The sequence below is a fragment of the Lingula anatina genome, chromosome 10, assembly GCF_051362555.1.
Source record: "Lingula anatina isolate TDL-2025a chromosome 10, LinAna3.0, whole genome shotgun sequence".
Classification (NCBI taxonomy): Eukaryota; Metazoa; Brachiopoda; class Lingulata; order Lingulida; family Lingulidae; genus Lingula; species Lingula anatina.
In genome coordinates this window covers 19,336,054-19,354,980 of record NC_141776.1, presented here as the reverse complement: position 1 = coordinate 19,354,980, position 18,927 = coordinate 19,336,054, and the positions used below count along the sequence as shown (strand labels likewise).

Below are 18,927 nucleotides of genomic sequence, written 5' to 3'. Positions count from 1 at the left end.
GCTGGGTGTGATTTACTTTTTAGTGCTGGTTAAATAAAACCAGATAAATTCAATTGAAAATAAAATAAAAATAAATTTATTTAATAAATAAGCAACTTAGTATTCTTTATGAGGGGAAATAATTTTACTTACAACATTCTTCAAATGAAAGCGTGCCAAAAAAATTAATGATTTTATAATCATAGAACAGGTTGTTCGTCTTTTTGGCAAACATTATTTTCTTTTTCAGATGAGATTGGTGGTAATAATCATTACTGATGTAAGGAAAATATACACCTTTAATGCTGAGATAAATGAGCAAAAAGAATTAAGAAAACAAAAATTATCACAAAAAGACAAATAAAAACAATGTCAACTTAAAATATATTCCAGAGTTTATTTCTCATATGAATTTGCACTTTTTTCTTTCTCTTTTTTCATAGTTTTCTTTTAAGGTTTGTTTATTCGTACTGAAAAAATTATCAAAATTAGATGATCTGAGCATGTGTTTTTGCATTTGTTAAAAAAATAAATAACCACAAAATTGTCCATAATTTTATTTTTCTTTGAACATCTACAAAAATCTACCTCATATAAAGATTTTATATTTTTCTTGTGTGTCAGATGACAAATACAACCATTTATCAGATATCAAATGTTAATCATTAAGTATCTCAATTTAAAAAACTGCATAATCATTGTTTTTGCCATATTGATACATGTGGTGCAGCCTGCTGCGACAGACATGTTTCTACTCTTTTCGAATCTGTCTTGAGATAAACTGATGAAGTGTTCCATCATCTCCAATGAATCCCTGAATCAACGAAGACCTGATTTTATCAACAATTTTTCTAAATCTTTTTTCTGTGGATATTATTATCATTATTTTTCCAAATCCTACCCTCCCAACCAATACACCAACCAGAGGTCATCTATCACAGCTGGACATTTCTTGCCATTCCAAGAAAAATTTTCATTTTTCTTTTGTTCTTCATTATTATTTGAGCCATTTCTTCACTACAGCTGCTATCAGAGGACAGGGAAGATTTCTGTCCCTCAGCTCTGCAGCCACTGTCCAATCTGTTTCCTAATGGCCATCCTGGCCGCCACCAGCTGGGGGGAATCAGAGGGTGAGTCAGGATACATGTTGGCACAGTGAGCTGTTCCTGGAATTTTATGTAAATTAACATGTACATTTATATAGGAATGTACTATATGTTATATTATTTCCTAATGATAATCATTATGTATATATATCTATAATCATCTCAGTAATTATAAATAATTATAAATATATATCTTATTGGTGATTTTTTGAAAATTGGTTCAACAGCAAGATTTTTTTCCTTTAACCCTTTTAAGTGATACAGCAGCAGTGTTTGTTTATTCATTTTAATTTTTCATTTATTTATTTTTCTCGCTGAACCACTTATGTTCAGCTGTGTACACACTGTGACAATTATTCTCACCTTTAATAAAAATGGCCCTGGCATCAGGTGTGAGATCCTTGGTGATCCCCAGAGCGTGCCAGGGGTCTATGGAACCATTGGGGAAGAGAATACGGCTCACTTTGATCCCGTATCCTCCGTAGTTAGTGTTGGTCCTGTTTATACCTTGTACGTTGAGAGCCTGAGTGAATTTGTCACCAAATATATCCTTGCACTGCTGAACTGAGAAACTGTAAGAGAGAGAATGAAACACCAGTTAGGTTACTTTAAAATGACGCAGTGCAATGAATTTTGATGCGTTGTATCTAGGACATAAACAGTTCTCCATGTTGAATGTTTCTTTACACAGTTCTGTGTGGTATTCATACGTGATCTGCCAATGGAAAGTGCGTCAATCAAAAAAAATTATAATAAGTGTTTTCCACCAGAATCAAAAGAGTTCCCTTCATCACAGGAAACCCGTAGCAATTTCTGACAAATGTCCAATTAAAGAACTTGACCTCATCTCCTCACATTCAACCAACCAATATACAACAAAGAGACAAATCAACCTAGCATATAAATGAACGGTCATCGATGAGGTTTACCTGACAGGAAACATGTGACCAAAGGGCTGGTCTGTGAGATCTGACGACTGGTACCAACCAAACTCTGTACAAGTCTGGTACGTCCACTGGCGCCCTGAAAATGATACAAAATAACAAAAGTAGACACTTTCTGATACATTGTGACAATATCTTTACATAGTGGCAAAATTATTTCATACCATTTTCCCTTCATTTCTCTTACCCCCCTCAGCAGCACTGCTATTCCAGTCAGTCAACTGTAACTCTTTGATCATGTTCTTATATGAGAAGTCCAGGCAGGGTTGTTTGTATGTGTCCAGTATGAGAGAGTTGACCATTGAGAAGCCAGTCAGAGGGTCAGCGCGCTGGGCGGCCATCAGTCCACACAGGGTGTCTATGGTGATGTTGGTGCCCACGGCTCCCTGGGAATAAATGGAAATACTTAGTGCATGTTACAGTATCACACATAAGCCAGGTTTAAAAAAAACCCTCTGAACATTTATCATGGGAGCCAACACCTAACCTTGATGAATCTCAGGAATCATCAGAATTGAATTAAAAAATGCAAAATTCCACTTTTCTGCGGAAAAAGCTCATGTCTGCAGTATACCGATACCACTGTGTTGTATGTATCATTATACATGGTGAGCAGATAGTAACCAGTATTCCCACACAGATTTTTGATTTAATTTTTAAAAATGTCTAAAATCATAAAAGATAACAATAAGACGAACCTCAAAAGCCCTGTTGTCCTTATTATACTGCACCACCCCCTCAAAGTTTCCTGCCAAAGTGCTGAATAAGTTGGCGATATCATTAGGAGAGGCACCATCAAGATTGTCACAAAGTCTGAGGAAGAACAGGAAGAATGTGAGAAATATTTGAAAACTTTGGAGGTAGTACAGCATTCATTTTGGGCCAGTTTATTTGGACTGAAAAAGTTTAGTACAAATGCCAGTCCAAACAAAGTAAACTAAATGGGCAAAAAAACACCACAAGATCAAAGAAGATATTTTTTCACAAATTTGTTAAACAATGTTAAAACAATTTTTGTTACCTGTAAATATTTCAGTTTAATTTATAACTATCATCAAATGAACCTTCACACGAAGTTTTAAATCAACACTTTTCAATAAAATGGAATTAATTCACTATTGTACTTTTACAAACTTCTTGACAGTGTACATCAAGTGGCTTACAATATACCTGAATTTCTCCTTCATCATTTTCTTTCCTTGGTCTGTCTTGATGGCCTGGGACACAGCATCCACAGCGACACCTATCAGCTTGTTACACATAGTTCCTGTTGCCGTGGTATCCAAGGCATCACGGACCACTGACAGATAATCTGGTCATTTACAAAAGAATACGAAATTAAATATTTTCTCTACTTCTATGATATTACGCAGAAGATATAATATTTACGTAATGCTATGTTGTCTATAGTTTAAAATATCAACAGAAGTTTCTGTAACCTGCAGTACTTGTACGTGTATAACTGATCTACACAGTTTCATTCCAGAAGTGCAATTTAAAAATTATTTAAAAAAAAAACATGAGACAGGCAATTTATCAATTTGATTGGTAAAATATACAGCAATATCAACAATTAAATAATTCAAAAGAACTATATCAAATGATGTTAATTAATATGCTGCAAGGCATAAAAAAATCAAAGCATCATTTTCAATCACATGTTCTAATACAAAAAGTTGCATGCATCTTGCCACTTTCAACTTATAAGTAAGATATCTATTATTCTGTGATAATGGATGTAATATCAGATGTTGCCCTCTGTTATAATGTATATTACATATGTGTATATGTTTTACTTTTTTTATATGCATACCAGTATATTAAGCATGTTAAGTACTAGTGTGATTTTTTTCTTTTTATCTGGTATGTCAGTTAATGTTCTGTTCTAATGAGTTTATTCTATAATTATTTGTATGCTAGTGTGATGACATTAAAAATAATAATAGATGCATTCTATACCTTTGAAGTTGAGCAGGGCAAACATAGGTGCACTGGTTGCCACAGCAGCATGCACTAAGTGAGGATATTTCAGACGAAACCAGGCAGACAGCGAGCCTAGGACAGATCAAACTATACCTGTAATTTCTTGCAATATAAGCCTTAAATTAAAATTCAAACTGATCATTTAATTCATAAGATGTTTGTCTTCGTTTGAAATGCTCTAAAAATTTGACACTTTACTGTCATACATTAAGAGTATTGATCCAATCTTATCTTAGTATTTTTCTATGCATTCAGGATTAAACATCACTTCAAATGAATGACATGTGACTCAAGAATACAGTGTTTTGAATGAATAAATGAAAACTGTTTAGTAACCTTAAAAGAACAATTGTAAAATATTTTTATATTTTAGCATATTACATATTTTAACATTAAATAAAGAAAAAATGCCTGTAATTCAAGGGAAAAATTACAAAAATGTTAATCTGGCAACCCTATTTCTCCTTTCCTCACCAAAGAGGATCCAAGACGTATAGAATTGGATACCACATATCTTCCACCCACTATATACTCAAGTACCTGGGTAAGAGCCCCCAAATGTGATCCACTTAGCGTTGGTGAGATTCATCTTTCTTCCCATGTACTCTCTGAAGTGAGCCAGATCTGCCAGCGCCTGCTCACTGCTCAGATATCGTAAGTTGTCCACGCTCATGTCACTGAAAATATAGAGTTGGGAATTATGTTGTGAAAATGGAAGAGCCATTGGGTGATCAGCGATAAGTGTTACATTCATTTGGAAAGATTTTTATATATCATCTGAAAGAACTTTGTCTAATAAACAATTTATTGAATATGTGATAACTGTGCTATATGGAATGAATATCTCATCTGGAAACAATAACTTGCTAAAAGTTACAACTTAACCGTCATGTTTTCACCTTTCAATAATTTAACCATGTAAAATAAACATTCAGCTACAAGTATGAGCTCTGTAAAAAGTGTGGTTAAAATGAAGATAAATTCAAGACCCATTTATCAAGATCTTCTCACTTCCTTCATCATTATATTATTATTATTATCAGTATTATTCATAATCATCATTATTTTTATTATTTTTTATTTATCATTATTATTATTATTATTATTGTCAACATTGGTGCTTACGGTGTAGGGTGGCTCTTCCCATAGAACCTGTGTTCCACCTGGAAACAGATGGCATTGTAAATCTCTGCATTCTTAATCCACTGTCCAGTGACCATCCAGATAGGATCTGCCGTCCCCTCACCTCCAATCTGGACAAATACTGGACCACCAGGCTTGTAGAATGTGGCGTTGACAAAGTATCTCTGAAAAAAAAAAATGCTTTAAATTATTGTTTTTTACATTCTGTATTGCACCAGTTTAGGTAACATTTATGAGTAGCCTGAGTACTACGTGTAGTAATCCTTAATCAGCCTCTTCTTTTGCACTCTCATGTAAAATTATTATATCATATTTTTACTACCTGAAAGTGCGTAGCAATATGTTAAACTACAAGGCCGGTCTTGTGGGTAGGGGGAAGGACTTTACCTTTAAAGCAGTATTTCACCAGAAACTTTTAACTTATGTTTAAAACTGCATCATGTTACAAATGTTATTATTATTATTATTATTATTATTATTATTATTATTATTATTATTCACCTTTACATTTAAAGTAGAATTTCATCACGCTACAAATGTGATATTAGGCAAGCACCTGTTTCCACGTCCTGGTATCTGCGTCATTGAAATGATCCAGCTGCTGTTCTATCCACTGATCTGGTGGCAGTTCATGTTCCCAGTTCACTGCTGGCACCCCCACCATGCCGCCCCGAGGCCGCCCTCTGTGGAACAGCCGCACACCCACACAACTTCCCAGGAATAACAACAGCAGCACAGCTCTGGAGGTCGCCATTTTGGATCCACATTGAGGCCATGTGACTGTCATGTGAGCTATAAATATATCACATGACGCGAATTCTGATTTCCTAATTTTTCTCTATGCCACCTTCATGGCGTTATTCTCTAAATTTTTCAGAGTGTGCTTGTTTTACTAATATCAAAAGACTTGTGTACCTCCCATGTATGTATGTGAAATTCTTTATTCGCATATGTCCAAGTGCTCGTTTACAAAAATATTTTCTTTAATTTTTTTTTTTTTTGCGAAATTGTTTTCAGGATGGTGGGGTGGGGAGGGGGTGGGAGAAGGTGGGGGGGGGGGGGGTGGAGAAAGAGAGCAACAACCCGAACGCTTTTGAAAGCAATCCGGGTAAGGCTAACTACGTTGATATCGTGCAACATAAAAAGCTCCAAAAATTAAATGTCAATTTTAATTAAAATGTTTGAAAAACTTACATTACAATTCCGATTTAACCATAAATTGGCAACTAATGATTTAAGACAATATGTTCAAAATCTAGTAAACATAATTTAACCTACACATAAAATATGTTCTGGACTTCTCTTAATTTCGGCTTGCAAGATTGTCGTAGTGGAAGTGTGGTAGGATTTTGGTTGCCGCACGTGGATAACACTTTTTCTTATTGCTCCAAACCGCGGCACAACAAAAATTTCTTTTTTTTTTTTAAGAAAATCGTCAATATTGACAAAACGTCTTTATCATCATACTTTGTTTTTACGTGCTTTGATAATGTCTCGAAGTGGACTAAAACAGCCATTGTAAACATTTCGCAATATTTTATGCGTGTCGTAAATGTTGCAAAATAGTTCAAACAGCCATTGTACATAAGCATTTCGCAATGCATTTCTTCTTCTTTTTTTATTGTGCTTTGAGAAAGTTGCAAAATAGCTTATACAGCCATTATTTCGCAATGTTTTTGCGTGTTTTGGTAAAGTTGATGGATTAAGACACATCAGATGAAAACAGAAGAATAGACATCGTGACCTGATAGGTAAAAATATCTGGATCAGACCAGGTGAGTGCATGAAAATATGGCATAATAATACCTGGGCAAACAAAAAAGTTCACAGTCCTACTCAGAGGTATTGTGGCGTTGACATATTCCTTCCAAAAGTGGCTTTTATTCACAAACAGTCCAACCAAATCCACCCATATTGAGTGTTTGTATTAAATATCGGTGCTCTCCACCTACGCACAAGGAGCCTTCTCTGGTCTTTTCTGCTTGAGAAATTATTTCGCAATATCTCACATATGACCCCCTGTAATCTTATATCAAATAAAAAAGGCGGTGGCATGTTTGATATTTGAAGTTTCTTCCATCTTTTTTGTCTATTTTCTAATTAACGCAGTGCATTTGTGGCACTGGGCAACGAGGATTCAAATTCAATTAATTTCATAATTAATTTATTTGTTTTTCATTTTTGTGCTGGGTATGAAATCGTCTGCTTTCATTTCCCTGAAAATGGGAATGCCCGTAATACGATTGAGCCAAAAGCTACCTACATTTAACAGCGTTAAGGATTCCGTTCTATTTACGATGCCCTGCCTTTCTTATATAAAAAAACAACTTTCAAATTTAACCCACTCGACTTACTTGCTTGCTTAGATCAATTACAATGTTATCACTCAAATACCTTTCTTTCTTTCTTTTTTTTTACTGTCAAAATTTCAAGACTTCCAACATGAAAGGAAAATTCCCACAGTTCACTAGCTGGTTCACATGTCAAAGGTGAACGGTGGGGTTTACCTTTATATTGTCCCCGCATGCCATTGTTTGCAGTGTAAAGCACTGCGCCCCGTGCCCATATAAAACCTCACGGTATCCAAGGGCCCGGTCCATTGTGAGCCTGCGCCACACGACTTCCCACTCCACAGGTGAACTAGAAGACCCAAGATGTCGACAATCCTTCGACTTTTCCTTCTCGCCGCCTTCGTGGCGTGCGCGGTCGCCAGGACGATATCCGAGGCGGAGCTGGTAAGTTTGGGGGATCTGCAGAGTGACGATAAAGTAGGGACGAGGACCCCTTCACGTCAATTGATACAATTATCAGGTTGATTTCTAGATGTTCGATCACCTGATTGCTTTGTTTACATCGTACATAAACTGGTGATTGAACAGAGGGGATTATTACAAATCTGTTAAGTTTTAATCAGTTTAATCAATTGTTAATATATGTATACAAAAGTGTTGTGTAACTGGCCATTTAAAGGGATTTAATCCTTAGTGTAATGTCTGTATGAACTAGTGTCCTTTAACGTTGAGTGAACAATTATATACCCTGAACTCAAAAACAATGAAGCAATGAAGCAATGGACTTTGCTAAGTCTCGGCGTTCTTAATTGTGAAAATAAAAATGTTTAATGAGATTAAATTACAGATTGAAGCCTCTTTTAACAAATACCCGCGTCATTAATTGAAAAGGACCTCGGGAATCACTACGGTTATATTTTACTGAAATGTCGGACTAAACGATATAGATATATATATACTGCTTCTACATGTATCAAAGAACTGTGGTTATTCATGAATTTTTTATTGTTAGAAGAAAGAGGAACACGAGTTTTCATTTTTCTTATTTTCTTTACCTTCTTTAATACTCATTTTAAAGGTTTGTTTAAAGATTGAATCGAATTCCATTTAATTACTATCTTATTGTATATGCATTCAATATATATTGCATGTTGTATGCAATGAAAGCTGAACAAAACTGAAACAAGTTGAGCATCAAAATTATTGGTTTTGACCTCCCCCCCCCCTCAACTATAATACAATCAGGCAAGTTTATCGTAAAAGAGGGATTTTGTTACGGGACTGCCATTAATTTTGTTAGCTTTAATGGGATTTAAAAAATATATATACTGTAATTTTATAATTCCTAGTACAGTACAAGTCCTGATTCTGCTAAGAATATAAACTTCTGACGTGTCTTTGCTTGAATTAAAGCTTCAATCAAATTTTAACCCTTTTCAAAATTAGTTGAACTTTTTGACGGACATTTCTAAAAGAAAAGATGTCTGATTTAACTGTGATGTGACTACAGCTGGGGCAAGGCGTCTATCTATATCTCCCTCTAGGGATAAAAAAGTATTGAGATAAACGTGGTGACTAAGCTTCACGATAAGAGCATTGAAAATTGCTTGAGGTACGTCTGGATTTTTTCCTCAAACACAAAGAGTGCACAGCGGTGGATTTTGCAAAAAGCACCTAATGTTATAGAAACATACTATAGACCACAACCTGACCAGAAGGCAAAATACCATATTACGGCGACGGCATAATTGTTGTGTAAAAATCAGTACAGAAATGTTCCTAGCGAGTGAAGAAATAAACCCGAATATCTAGTAAAAACTTTGTTGTCCCCCTTTCAGAGCATGCCATTTATCCGCCTGCACTTGCGGTTAGAAAAGTGAAGATTTCACCAGAAAAAATGTATTCGTAAAAGGCATCAAAATGGCCTAAGTCTCTAGGAGTAGTGTAGTAGTGGTCAGCTGATACGGGAATGGCAAAAATCTTGACCAAAGTTGAATTTAAAGTGGACCCTTTCCAGTTAAGCGGGTTCCTTCACACACACACCCTCCACCCCCGCCCTCTGTCTGGTGTCCCTGTATTGTAACTAGTCTTTGAGTAACGTGTGCATTAAGATTAACGTTAATAAGACCAATGGAGCGATCGCGTTTACCAGCGTGTGCATTGCGAAATCACAAGGTATTCTGTTATTATGTCTTTAAATATTATGTTACCCTGGTCAAGTTTTCTTTCGATCGATTTCATAGAGCCTGATAAGAATGCAGCATATTTCAATGTCAAATATGTAATGAATGCTCGCATTTTGCAAGGTTGAAAACCCACGAGTGATTACACAATCGCAACTTCTTGGTAATCCTTGTCACAAACGTACATTATAATAGCAGAACTGTGTGAAACGTTTAGACTTCAGTGGTTAGAAGCATTTTATACGCATTTCTTGCTTTTGTATAAGAGAAAAGCAGTTGCGACATATTATTCAACTGTTCTGAAAAACTTGTCTGCACACCTGGGCAACGCCCTTTAAGCTTGCGGTCACGTGACCAGGGCAGCACTGTCGGGGCGCAATTTGTTTGTGCTCTACGACCGCCTAGAAGTCGTGCCCAGTTACCTTAACTGAGCTTAAGACACATCAACCGGTTTGGACGAAGAAAACCGCCCTCTCCCCATCAGATTAAAAAAAAATTAAAAAGAAAAGAAGCTCCCCGAAGCATCTTGCATATATATGAATGGTTTTCAAAAATTATCATATAGGCCTATGGTTCTTCTAAAGGTGCCTTGGGATACAGGTATTTCTATAACAGAAACTTTCCCCCTTGTTATTACTTTGTTTTTATTCATCTTTATTTAAGTCGTAAGAATTAGATTTTACAGTCAGAAAAACTTGGAAATTCGCTACCAGGTTGACGTTACGTTTGAGCCATATCCGCTGCCAATTCGTGAGACAGGCCTTGCCCCCCTTTACCCGAGAGTGCAGATGGTTAAAATAAGACTGGTAAACCGGTTTTCTGGACTTAAAACTATTAACTTATAAAATTGCCTACAGCGCCTTCATAGTCCCCCAATTCTTTAGTGTACAACGTTTATGTTGCTTTAGACAGAGCCGATTGGAGATTTCAGTGTACAAAGACTTGTGTAAAGGTACAGCGATTTGAGGTCCAATCCCACCTTATTGTCAATCACAGCAATTATCATGCACGGGACCCCCCACCCCCACCCCCACCCCCGTGATACAGGGTCCGGTCCTCATTGATTTGTGCAGGTAAGCCCCGTCTTAGATTCTGAATCAATGAGGTAATGCTAATCATAACCTGTTTGAATCAAATGAAGGACGGAGTCTCTGGATCTAAATCTGTTACACGGAACCTCATTTTCTAACACCGGGATAGTCTGGGTTTCCCACAGAGCAACTCATGTCCCATAGTTAAGATTGCTTTATGTAGTTAAGAATAAGAATGAATAGCACACCTTCAAAACAAGTGTTCTTGTCACTATCTGACCCCTCCTCGACACTAATGGCGTCCACTTAAAGCCGCCCTCCTGCTGGGCGTTGATCGCCTCTCCTGTTCATCAACCCAATCACTTCTTTCTACCTGTACACGTTATGTGATCGGAGAGTTGTGCCCCTGTTAATCCCGGCCTTGCGACCACTTGAAGAAACAGCGTTCCTTTACTCTCACGGCGAAAGAAAGGGCTGCAATGTTTTTAAAAGTTGGTCAACAATGATGTATGAATCTGAAGTTGACTATCAAATATTGTCAGAGCCTGACATTTGCAAGGAGCGAGACTGGGTAATAATCCGTTTTCTTAACGTTCTAAAGTCCGGCGTGACAGGTTCTTAAAAATGTCGACTTGAAAGGCCTCTTTGCAAATATTTTATCTGGGGGACTGAGTTTCAGGAGACGCTGGTTCCTTCTGGCCTGTGCTGCACCCTGGCGGTGGCTAAATTTGTCGTAGAACGTTTTCACGAACGTTCCTCCGTTCCTCTAATTTTCGGAATTTAGTTCAGAGGAACTCGTTCTGAGTGTATGCATTAAAATAAAAAGTAACAAAGAAATTTAGGCTTCGTTCACATGCAATGTCTATTTTCTTAATTCTATTTTCTATTCGCGGTATGTCTTATGATCACGGTCTGTGCCCTGAATATCCCGCGGCGTAATTACTGGCAGCGCGAGCCAGTTACTATAAGTTACTATAAGTAACTGGCTCGCGCTGCCAGTAATTACGCGGCGGGATATTCAGGGCACAGACCGTGATCATAAGATAGCGCGAATAGAAAATAGATTTTTAGAAAATACACATTCCATGTGAACGAAGCCTTAGTCTGCGCTGGGATTTGACCCGTGGTGGGCCACTCTTGATTTTGAATAAAACCCTGTGAATTTATCTTAAAAAGAACATACACTGCTCATGTAACTACAAATAACAGTACATGTATTTCAACATAAGAACAAAATATTCGTTTTTTCTTTTCTCTTTAACAAACATTTTCCCCCCAAAAAATTGTTTCTTCAGCCACGTTTCCCCTATAATTGGTAGTGAGGATCAGCTACCCGACTTCATGGGTTAAGACATTCAATATCCAAACCAAAATAATTCGAAACAACAAAAACATCTTCCTCATCATTATCATCAACAGCAACAACAACAAAGAACCGATGATAAGCTTGTACTTTGAAATTAATTGATTATAAAATAAAAGATTTGATCTATGCAAATAACTTTTAAAATAATAAAGCGCGAAGCCAGCATAATTTCGTTGCAGTATGTTATAGAATTAGTTAATTAGCGTTTAAGCATACAAGCCAGGCAAGTTACAGTAACAGTGACAACCAAGAGTTTAACTTAGCATTCACTTTTTTCTTTTTCTAGCAAGCCATTCTTGAGCCGGCAGCCAAAGAAACCTCGAAGTTCCAGTTGCGCAAGGCTGCCAAAGATGATCACGATGATGATGATGATGATGATGACGATGATGATGACGATAAGGAAGACGGAAGCAAGGGCTATCCCAAACTACTACGTAAGACATACATTTCTGTAACAGCATCTGTAGATAGTCAAATTCGAATCATCCAAGAAAGCCCAAATTCTCGCGATCAGCGTAAAATAAAGCAAGATTTTGCGGGTTTTTAAGAAGAGTGGAGTCAGGCCATATTTATCCAGGAACACTGTGTGATTGTTTTCTTTAAATTTCTGTTCAAATTACAGTTAATTGTACAACAGTTTGAATTACTCATATTTTGGATGAGGCTTTTTATTACTTTCTAAACAAAGTTTTGCCCTTATCGCTTAAATGTTAAGCCTTAAGTCACGTCGATTCTCACATGTTTTCTAGCCTCTAGTGGCGTCACGTAGTACAGAAAGCCTCTGATCGTTTAAGGGAATCTCGGATGATTTCTACGACAGATATCTTGGCGGAATCTTGAAGGGAACAAAACTTAAAATACAGGACCGTATATTTGTAAACTGATACCTCAGTGGTTACTATATAACATGACCTTAAACCAATGCTGTGTCATTTCGTTGATAATCTGTCCTCGATCTGCTCCTTTCCTCATGTGACCCATGCAATACGGGTGATGGGGGCGTCTCGATAGTCCGAAGGTTCATTGGTCCGAAAAGTGGTAACATTTTCATCGATTTATTAATCAAGGGTTCATTGGTCCGAAGGTTCTATAGTGAATATTCGGACCAATGAACCTTCGGACTATCGAACCTTCGGACTATTGCTACGGCCCCCCCAGTGATTATATTGTCCACACTATGGGGTCGGCAATCAACGGCACAATCAACTGCTTTGTAAGCGACTGTTGTTTCAAAGCACTGCGCAGATCAGTGTGGTATACGTATTCTGGCATAATTACCAGTGTTCAACTAAAGTAAATACTTGTGTTTAAAAAGTGCTTGAATATATGTGTGAAGAAACACAAGGGTGGGGGCCATTGATGTACATGTACTGTATTCCTGAGGGACCCGAGGGTACAACGCTTACGATTTTGCATGTACCAGTGCTTAAAAGAGACTGGGGGGTGGGGGGGGGGGGGGGGGGGCTACATCCCCCTAGGTATTTGAAAAAAGAAGGATCTTCATAAGGTGTCTTTTCTTTTTTTCCAAACCATTAGTCTCTTAATTTTTTCTTTTAAAAGCGTCCTGATGAGAGCCCCTGGCGGTAAAATCCATAGGCTGAGGATATATATCTAATTACCGGGTCATATATATATATATATATATATATATATATATATATATATATATATATATATATATATATATATATATATATATATCCTCAGCCTATGACCCGGTAATTAGATTTTTTTCTTTACAGCCCTTTCTGCCGGTGAATACAACAAAGGCAAGGCAGATGTTCAAAGCTTCCTCAATGGTACTAAAGCAGCCTTTGAACAAATAGTGCAGGACTCGAATGACGTAGCCAGTTCCACAACCAGTGAGTACAAAATGAGACAGTTATTTCATTATCATGTAACTGACCCCATGTTTATTTTGCACTTTATATTATAATAATAATAATAATAATAATAATAATAATAATAATAATAATAATAAACCGAAAAACGGATTTCTCTGTGGTAAACGGCGATTTCCAATACTTACCATTGTTAAATGAATCCATTTCTACATTCAGATTTAGTTTTTTCTAAAAAGCTTGTTTAAAAAATCTCTATAGTAATTATTACGGAGGTACTGAGTATAGCCAGCGACATGTGTAAGGTCCACGTGGTCTGATGGAAAGAACGCATTCCAGGTGGTAAAATGGGATTTGTTATATTTCTATGAGTTTATAATGTATTTATTGAGAATTAAGACTCTCATAGGAACAGCTGTCATCCTTTTCAAGTTGAAACTCGCTGCCAACATGTGGGTTTTTATTCTAGGGACTGCACTTGTCTGGCACATGCTGAAATTGAAAGCTGACTTCGAGGCGATGGCTCCCCATGGCGGGATGATGATGTACACGCTGATGCACGCATTCAGCCGGATGTTATGGGCGGGTAAGCCTGATCTGAATCTAACACCCCATTTCCATAGATTAGATCGACCTACTTTAGATCGACCTAACTCCCTGGAGGTTCACGCTAAATAGCTGTCAGCCGGGCGGACACGAAAGTTAATAACCTCCTTACAGCTTGTAGTAGGCGGGACGGACATTTAAGTGGGATTATCTGAAAGTAATCTAGTGAGACTCCCCGCGGGGATAGATCGATCTAAAATCTATGGGAATAGAGCCTAAGGGGCCATTTAGAATAGAAGATCTAAATATCAACTGGCCCAAGGTTCAAATATGACAGACCCTACATGAAAGGAATGCCGCTTAACCCTGTAATGGTCTCTCCGCCTTTCACACGCCTCCCCACGCGTCGTCCCTGCAGGGGCACAGTAATTAAATCTCGACTCCATTCGACCAGACGCGTGGGGAGACGGATAGACCATTACAAGATTAAGCGGTCTTCCTTTCATGTAGGGTCCGCCATATTTGAGCCTTGGACCAGTTGATACACAGATCGTCTATTCTGAATGGCCACTAAATTAATCGTCGCGGCGGAGACGCGACGGGGCTTACATGTAGCTCTCTCTCTACCCACCTCAAGTCTAAACTCCCCTCTTCATCACTGGGGCCTGTGAGTGCAGACAACCCCCCCACCCCCACCCCACCGCTACCCCCGTGGGTATATTTTGAAAGAACAGGTAAAGGGGAGTTTGTTCTACTGAATATATGTACATGGCGTATGCTTTTGTTTACCACAGCATATTCTATCTCTCTCCTTCCCTCCCTCCCTCCCTCTCTCTCTCTCTCTCTCTCTCTCTCGGTGTCTTACTATAATTAAATAAATTAATAAATTAAATAAAGAAATGAATAAAATTATTTTCAAACTATTTTTAAATTATTTTCTTTTGCGAACAATTTTGATAACTGTAAATTTTAGGAATGGCAGGCAACGTCGATGCGTGTAGAAACCTTGGGAACACCCTTGACTATATGATAGCGCAACATAAGGCTAATCCGACCTTGGGAATTAGTGTAAGTTTTACAATTTTTCTTTGAACTCTTCTGGTAAGAGGACAGTTTTTGAGTGTGGGACATTGTGCAAGTTGTAGTATAAGAGACCATTCCCAGACTATCGTACTAACTTTGGATCGAACTATCTCCGAGAGGATTCTCGCTTAATTGCAATTAACTTGGGCGGTTCATATGTCTGTCACGAATGCTGAGGCTGATACGGGGTAATTAACTATCGTTTAGCAGCTTTGGTGGGCGTCTCAGACGTCTAAGCCGCTTGGGCTGAAAGAAATTTAGCGAGGGACCCCGTGGAGATGGACCGATCCTGTTAGACCGATCTAGGGATGGCAACCAACAAGTCTAAGATGAACAGGCCAGCAAAAGTCAGATTATTCCATCAAGATTAAGTTTGAATCCTGTGGATGGACGTTAGACGGTCCGAAAGACTTGTATGTAAATTGTGCCATTTTAGGAGGAAGCCGAAGCATCAGCAGTCGCGGCAGCCTTGGCTCAGGATAGGGCCTGCATCCACGGAAAGATCCAAGCGTTGGCAAACGACGTGGCAATTGCTGTCTCTCTGAATGGTAATAACTATGCACTGTCCTACTTTAAACTTGTACGACATACGTACGTTGTTTTAATCTTCCTGCTTTTATAGTACAGTTATACTATTAGCGATCAATTTTAAATACTCGTACATGTATTACTAATATATTACTTCGTCGATGTGAATTTGCTTCATGCTACACGAAATTTACCTACATTCATTAGTGTTGGTTAAAAATATATTATTTCTCATATGTGGATTTGGTTCATAATACACAAAATTTACGTACATTTACATGTATAAATACGACAGTTGGTGTGTATTACTAATTGAATATTTGTAGGAACTATAACTGACAGCAAGAGTGCCATGGCTTTTGAACAGATCTCACACACCATATACGACATGATGGCCATCTCCCGAGACGCCGCCACCATGATTAATTATATGAACGGATACATGAGTAAGTGCTTCACGGGAACTAGAGGTTCCTGAAAATGTTCAGTTGTATAAGTCCGTAACCTTGTGACATATTTGAAATTGTCTGTTACGTGGAGTATATGCCACCAGAAATGCCCCCAGTATACCTCTAACCCTTTACCACCAGTAGCTCACCCAGTATACCTCTAACCCTTTACCACCAGTAGCTCGCCCAGTATACCTCTAACCCTTTACCACCAGTAGCTCGCCAGCATACCTCTAACCCTTTACCACCAGTAGCTCGCCCAGTATACCTCTAACCCTTTACCACCAGTAGCTCGCCCAGTATACCTCTAACCCTTTACCACCAGTAGCTCGCCCAGTATACCTCTAACCCTTTACCACCAGTAGCTCGCCAGCATACCTCTAACCCTTTACCACCAGTAGCTCGCCCAGTATACCTCTAACCCTTTACCACCAGTAGCTCGCCCAGTATACCTCTAACCCTTTACCACCAGTAGCTCGCCCAGTATACCTCTAACCCTTTACCACCAGTAGCTCGCCCAGTATACCTCTAACCCTTTACCACCAGTAGCTCACCCAGTATACCTCTAACCCTTTACCACCAGTAGCTTGCCCAGTATACCTCTAACCCTTTACCACCAGTAGCTCGCCAGTATACCTCTAACCCTTTACCACCAGTAGCTCGCCCAGTATACCTCTAGCCCTTTACCACCAGTAGCTCACCCAGTATACCTCTAACCCTTTACCACCAGTAGCTCGCCCAGTATACCTCTAGCCCTTTACCACCAGTAGCTCGCCCAGTATACCTCTAGCCCTTTACCACCAGTAGCTCGCCCAGTATACCTCTAGCCCTTTACCACCAGTAGCTCACCCAGTATACCTCTAGCCCTTTACCACCAGTAGCTCGCCCAGTATACCTCTAACCCTTTACCACCAGTAGCTCGCCCAGTATACCTCTAACCCTTTACCACCAGTAGCTCGCCCAGTATACTTTAACCCCAGATCTGCGCGTACAGATAACGTAAAATGTAAAACAAAACCTTCTTCATCAGTTGCAGTCTGCTGGTAAATTTCATTAAACAGAGAAGGTGCATCACAATCCACCTTATTTTTTTCAGAATATTATGGCGTGAACCCTGGAGCATCCGGGGCGTCTGGAGCATCCGGGGCATCTGGAGCATCTGGGTCGTCTGGAGCAACCGGGGCATCTGGAGCATCCGGGGCGTCTGGAGCATCTGGGGCGTCTGGGGCATCCGGGGCGTCTGGAGCATCCGGGGCGTCTGGAGCATCCGGGGCGTCTGGAGCATCCGGAGCGTCTGGAGCATCCGGGGCGTCTGGAGCATCCGGGGCATACGTGGAGCGTGACTTCTCTGATCACGCTTTGACCATGAAGCTTCGAGACATCCTGGAAAAAATGCTCGAGGAAAGGATCAGGAAGTAAACGGCCGGCCACGCGGGGAATTTGGTAACACTCCAGGGGAGGTCTTTTAAATGTTGGTAGACAAGGCAACACATGAATTTATCATTTAACCTGTGAACCACAAAACAATTAAGCTTTATAAACTTTTTTATGGAGATATGTCACTACATTCCTATCAGTTTTAAAGTTTTATGCCGGCGTATCCGATTTTTGTATCCACATGCCGTTTTCAAAGCATTTTCTTCACAATTTGGGTGTGTCACCCGTCTCTGACTTCCCCGTGAGTGAAGCCGTCACCACGACGACCATAACAACGAAGCGTTCTGTTCAAGGACAATGCTGGCAGCAATAAAGTAGAATAAGTGTGCATTACATCATGACATGTTCTGTCTACTTTTTCCCTTTTTCTCACTCTACACACACACACACACACACACACACACACACACACACACATTTAGATGCATGTATTAAGTGCGTACAGTAATATAATGTTAAAGAGAGTGCGATGAAAGAAGCATCATATGTCACTGTATGCTATTTTACTACATATATTAGCACTGCTAAGTAAGGTTACTCGGAAACATAATACAGGTTATATTATCAAAAGGATATTTCAAGTTATGTAAAAGGACATAAATAAAACACATTTTCATCTTTTCATTGTGGCATTGGAACCATAGAGAAGTACAGAACAGTACCTGTGCAAATAAGATTTGGAGCCTGTATCAATCAGGCCGAACCCCAATAGCATGTTCGATGTTTTTAGAGATTCCTAAACTCGCAAGTTCTCGCCCCTCTACGCGAGACTTCAGGGCACGGGATTAATTTTCTCGCGAAAGGTGAGGGTTCAATTGCCTGTAATTCCATGCATCTTTCCAGAATTTCTGTAACGAAATAAAAGTTGTCACGAAATTTTTTGTTATGGTGTTTTAAAAGTGTTCTACTAGTTCATGATTTAGAGCGGCATGCCAACATCACCGTAAGTTTCTGACGCCATTTGCGGTTTTTGAAGCTTACGAAATAGGCGAAATTCCGTATTAGTCTTTTTTAAAA

The 18,927-nt window shown here is 38.7% G+C and overlaps 2 protein-coding genes across 2 annotated transcripts; one reads left to right on the top strand and one right to left on the bottom strand.

Moving 5' to 3' along the window:
• Nucleotides 1-520: 520 nt before the first annotated feature.
• On the bottom strand, nt 521-5,933 carry LOC106179835 (putative serine protease K12H4.7). Its single transcript, XM_013563619.2, has 10 exons — nt 5,712-5,933; nt 5,138-5,319; nt 4,553-4,689; nt 3,989-4,084; nt 3,200-3,341; nt 2,728-2,842; nt 2,217-2,415; nt 2,015-2,108; nt 1,449-1,657; nt 521-1,145 (listed from the first exon to the last, which is right to left on the bottom strand). The coding sequence occupies exons 1-10, from the start codon at nt 5,907-5,909 to the stop codon at nt 1,036-1,038; spliced, it is 1,482 nt and encodes a 493-aa protein (XP_013419073.2). The 5' UTR covers nt 5,910-5,933; the 3' UTR covers nt 521-1,035.
• Nucleotides 5,934-7,697: 1,764 nt separating this feature from the next.
• LOC106179830 (uncharacterized) lies at nt 7,698-18,786 on the top strand. Its single transcript, XM_086996921.1, has 8 exons — nt 7,698-7,890; nt 12,313-12,460; nt 13,769-13,888; nt 14,337-14,453; nt 15,387-15,481; nt 15,933-16,044; nt 16,351-16,470; nt 17,570-18,786. Exons 1-8 carry the CDS (start codon nt 7,810-7,812, stop codon nt 17,890-17,892), a joined length of 1,116 nt encoding a protein of 371 aa, XP_086853047.1. The 5' UTR covers nt 7,698-7,809; the 3' UTR covers nt 17,893-18,786.
• The last annotated feature ends 141 nt before the right edge of the window (nt 18,787-18,927 follow it).